This window comes from Olea europaea, unplaced genomic scaffold, assembly GCF_002742605.1.
Source record: "Olea europaea var. sylvestris unplaced genomic scaffold, O_europaea_v1 scaffold810, whole genome shotgun sequence".
In the NCBI taxonomy this organism is placed as follows: Eukaryota; Viridiplantae; Streptophyta; class Magnoliopsida; order Lamiales; family Oleaceae; genus Olea; species Olea europaea.
In genome coordinates this window covers 126,577-131,358 of record NW_019266538.1, presented here as the reverse complement: position 1 = coordinate 131,358, position 4,782 = coordinate 126,577, and the positions used below count along the sequence as shown (strand labels likewise).

Here is a 4,782-nt window from a genome sequence, read left to right as displayed (position 1 = left end):
TCTTCGACAAGCCATTGATGATATAATGTAAAAGGTAAAATCACACATTTCTTGGATACCAAGTTTAAAATCTCTCGTCTTTCGAATATGAAATGATAATCAACATAAAGAGGTTTAATCCACTAAATTAGTATTTTTTCTTGAACTTAGTTCTTGACTCCATCGCTAGTTTGAAATAATGCTCTTAGCCCCTGTTTGTCATCTTTTACTTTACATTCTTTCATATTATTTTTTCTACAGTACTCATTTTTAATCATATATTCTCCATTAAAATAATATCACACGCAAATAAAAAAAAATTTCTTCTTTTTTTAACTACATATTTTATATCAATCACTATTCCATAACACGTTTCTTCAAATTAATGGGGCTCAAACATGGCCTTAATAAGGTTGATCTAACAATTACATGGCACATAGAATAAGAATTTCAAAAAAAAAAAAATTTATATAAATTAAGGTTATTAAAACAATATTGACACAAATAAGATTATATTTGACAAAATAGTTTTTACACTTAAATTTTTGTCTCCTGGATTACAAAATAAAAACAAAAAACACAGAAATGAGGAATATAAAATCTCATAAATGCAGCTGAAATTGGACAGACCAAAAAACAAAAACCTACAAGTGCATGTATTACAAGATTGTACATAGAGTTGTTGAAATGCTTCCAATGCTCAGTGCTATCTCAAATGCTCTCAGTGCAGCCTTCCATTTATTCTGCAAAATTTGGGAACCAAATATAGATTAGTGAGTTCTTTTCGTGTCGAATTGTATAGACGAGGTATAGATACTGTACGTGAAAAGAGACGTTTAAAATTCACTCTTTGATAGTTCAAATTGTTAAATGAGTTGAATTCAATGTGATATATAAGTATTCAAAGATATTGAGTTACAGTTAATTTTGATTGAGAAATGGATGCAACATGCACGTGAATAAATAAAATTTAAAGTCTTAGATGGAGTGACGAAAAAAATATTTGATCGTTTATAATGGATGAGAAGTTGATAAAAAGAGATCACTCACAATTTTTGCTGCTTGGACAGCATTTGGTGTGTGAAGAGGACTTGTAGGATGCCCAACATTAATATGAATATGAGTTGGTGTTTGTGGAACCATGAACTGACTTGTTGAATGCCAAGTGGTTTGCTGCAACAAGCATAAAACATGACAATATGAAAGCAAAATAAAGCGACCTCAATTACATTTGAAGACAAATTTTGAATAAATAAATTTATATTTTGTTTAACGAACTTAAATTTGTAGAGCTAAGCGGTTAAAAACACTGTATCAGAGCATACATAAGTTCCAAGAAAATTGTGCACGAATTTGGCGTGTACGTGACTCAAATGGAACATTACTGCAAATTGAGTGATGAACAATATTTTTACCCTCATGTTGATTTCGATATAATCTACGTATAGTAAAAAACTCGAGATCTTGCTCTCGAAGCCCCATGTCTCAGATTCTATTTACTAGGAGATAATGGAATATTCATCTCTATCCATATCCGAATATGAATTGAGTTCAAATAAGACATTGTACTCTTATCACACGAGACCTTCAAAATAAATAAAAACTTTTACAAACTCTTTAGATGCGCTTAATTTACCAATCAAACACGGCCTCTTAGTCAATTATGTATCTTGATACGAATTCTATGACAACTTTGACCCCAACACATTATGCATTGTTCTCTATAAACTTTATTAGCTGCAATAATTTATTGAAAATAAGATTTAAAAGAAGAGAAGTCCAAACTGCTTAAATACTAAGTGAAAAATATGTTTGTTTTTTACATTACCTGATTCTGGTTTGCCTTTCCTTTAATAGCTGAATTTTTCTTCATTTCTAACAAAGTGAAGGTATCCAAGAATTGTTGGCGACCATTGTGGTAGTGCTTACTCTTATTAGACCGGTAACAATAAATACACAAAGAATACGAGTCTGAACTCTCAAAACACTCGATGCACGAAAAAAAGGTCCCTGGTATAAGAATCCCACAACAGTTACAAAGAGGCCTTCCACTTTTAACTATGTAGAATAGTGTCAAAACCTCCCAAAAATCAAGACTGCCATTTCCATCCCGGTCGAGCTCCCTGAACAAATACGGATTGTTGAAGCGCGTGTAACCTATTGAAGACATAATTTAAATAAATAAGTTCGTCCCATTTGGTTAATATCATACTAGAGTAGATAAAAGAATTGTGTTCAAACAATTGTGCACGTGTTAAAACTTTGATAGAAAATATGAATCTAAATTTCTTTTGAAGGGGTGTTTTCAACCTTGCTGAGTCATGAATGCCAAGAACTCGGCCAGGCTCACCCGTCCATCTCCATCAGTGTCCAGTGCTTTGAAGAAATCATATGCCAATGTCTTAACTTGTGGCGAGCCAGCTCTGTAATGAGCATCAGCAATTGCACGCAGTCTATCCATTTCTTGGTCTAAAAATTTGAGAAGAATGAAAAAAGTTTGTGGATTATAAGGTTTACTAAACTGAATTTGATTGCTATCTATGGAGTCTTGGACAGAACCTTGATCATGCAATAATATGAGGATAGTATCATATTACAGATAAGTTGACTTAATTTTTTTTGCCACCTTGAGATGAGGAGAAATAACGTGACCCTAGTTGGCAGCAAGTTCCTTCCATTTTCATTGTATTTATTTTAGTCAAGTTGCATTTTTTTGTGTAGTTTTTACATGAAGTGGTCAAGCTGAACACATAGGTGACGAAATTCTTGTGTTCAAGTATTATCAAGGAAGCTTCCAGACCATATTGGACATGGATTGAGAATGAGAATTGACTCTATTATTATCTCTAATCTTCCATTGTTCCTCAATAGATAAGTGGTTGAGCGATCGATTGTTTACCAATTGATTGAAGGTTTAAATCCTACTTGGAGAGATCTAGTTGATTCAGAATAGAACGGTGCGCCTTCATTACTCTTCAAATATAAATCGGTGTCCTAAAGAAATAAGTGGAAGAATGGAGTTGATGATACATGAAAAGAAGCTAATTACGGGATTATTGAGAACACACAATTAGAGTCGCTCAAGCATTAGGGGAGTTAGTTGGTCGCCAAAGACCTCCAATTTATCTAAGGTCCCCAATTTTCAAAATTTATATGTTTTTGCCTTTGTTTTTCGTATGGAAAAAAGCCTTTTTATAATTAATAACAGTAAAAAAAAAATATTAAAGTTTATGAACAGTTTTAGTTAATTATCTTTAAAACATAATAATTTAAAAATTTAGCATGTGTTTGCCCTCCATTTTTCCAAAATTTAGGGTGCGTTCCCTTTGTCGTTTTCGGGCCATTTTACATTTTCTAAAAAACGAAAAACGCATTTGGCAAGCTATTTTCGAAAACGCATTTTTGTAAACAAGAGAAAATTTTTCAAAGAAAACACAAAACGGATTTTTGGCATTTTGAGTGTTTTCAGTGCAAATGGCCCAAAACATGAAAAACATCCAAAACACGGTAATTCCTCTTCCACTGTTCAAACTTAAGAAATTCCCCTCACTGTTCCTCTCTCGGCTCTCTCCTTCTACTCACTTTTCCGGTCGCCAAACCACCACCTTCCGACTGCCAAACCACCGGATGCAGCCACCATTAGCCTCGCCTCCTTCCCCTCTACAATCTCCGACCAACCACTAGCCACAAATCAACACGAAGCAACAAAAAATCCAGCCCAAAAAAATGAATGTCGCAACCCCTTTTCTGCTGGAATATCTATCTCCCGCAACGCCCACGGTCGTGCACCACCAACACTGGATAGCCTTCATCCAGGCGATCAATACCATGTCCTAACATCAACCAATAATGCACTAATTCGTTCTAATGTGTTTCAGTGCAAAGACGGCAATCGCGAACGAACCTGCATGCTTCGATTCAGGTTTCTGGCGATTGGCATCAGTCAAGTATTAATCATGTCCCTACAACCATGGGTAACACTTCAATTTCATCAATTGAAGCAGAAATTGTCGCTGGAATGGGAGTTTTCGGCTGTTCTTTTCACTCTCGACTGGTCTCTTTTGAGCAGAAATTCCAGCCTGTTCGGCCGGAGTTAGGCCTGCTATTGGGTTGGGGTTGTAGATGACATTGCGGGCTTCAAGTTCGTGCTATGATCCGGTGGCCATGGTGGCCGGAAAGTGGCGTTTTGGAGGTGGCAATATTGAGATTGAAAGAGAGAACTGTACAAATGTTTCCAAAAATTTTTAAATCAAACATGTTTTCTAATTTTTCGTTTTGAGAAATCATTTTTCAAAATGATAAACCAAGCGCGTTTTTGACAATCTCAAAATAAGGCCTCAAAACATAAAATAGAAAACGAATTCAAAACAGAAAATGGAAAACAGAAACGCAAAGCGAATACCCCCTTATTTTTTCAAAACTTATTTTCCACCACACAACCTTTCATAAAATAATTTTATACGTAAGCTCAAAGTTTTTTATTTTTTTAACCATAAATTCTCCAACAAGAAATATTCTAAAATGCATTTTAGTCCAAAAATGGGACTCAAACAGGGGCTTAACCTACGAAAGCAAGTTTGATCTATAAATTTGAGCCAACTTTGTGTAGAAAATCAAAATGAGAATCTACTTAAAGAAATTTTGGAAGTGGTAGAACCAATACTGCCACATCCAAGGGTGAACCCAGAATTATGATTTAGTGGAGGTGAGACTGAAAATAGGCTAAAATAAATTGTGAAAGAAAAAAAATCTGAAAATTTAAATTATAAAAAACCCAATTGAAGGTTTTTGAAAATTCAATGA

The 4,782-nt window shown here is 34.4% G+C and overlaps 1 protein-coding gene across 1 annotated transcript; it reads right to left on the bottom strand.

Moving 5' to 3' along the window:
• Positions 1-534: 534 nt before the first annotated feature.
• On the bottom strand, positions 535-2,594 carry LOC111391660. Its single transcript, XM_023016912.1, has 4 exons — positions 2,290-2,594; positions 1,808-2,136; positions 1,030-1,152; positions 535-722 (listed from the first exon to the last, which is right to left on the bottom strand). Exons 1-4 carry the CDS (start codon positions 2,438-2,440, stop codon positions 639-641), a joined length of 687 nt encoding a protein of 228 aa, XP_022872680.1. The 5' UTR covers positions 2,441-2,594; the 3' UTR covers positions 535-638.
• Positions 2,595-4,782: the final 2,188 nt, after the last annotated feature.

What these genes read in the sequence shown, in the direction of transcription:
- LOC111391660 (XM_023016912.1), bottom strand. Translation starts at nt 2,440, where the DNA reads ATGGATAGACTGCGTGCAATTGCTGATGCTCATTACAGAGCTGGCTCG. An exon ending in GGCATTCATGACTCAGCAAG is followed by an intron (nt 2,137 to 2,289) that starts GTTGAAAACACC and finishes TGTCTTCAATAG; the next exon opens with GTTACACGCGCTTCAACAAT. An exon ending in GAAAGGCAAACCAGAATCAG is followed by an intron (nt 1,153 to 1,807) that starts GTAATGTAAAAA and finishes TGCTTGTTGCAG; the next exon opens with CAAACCACTTGGCATTCAAC.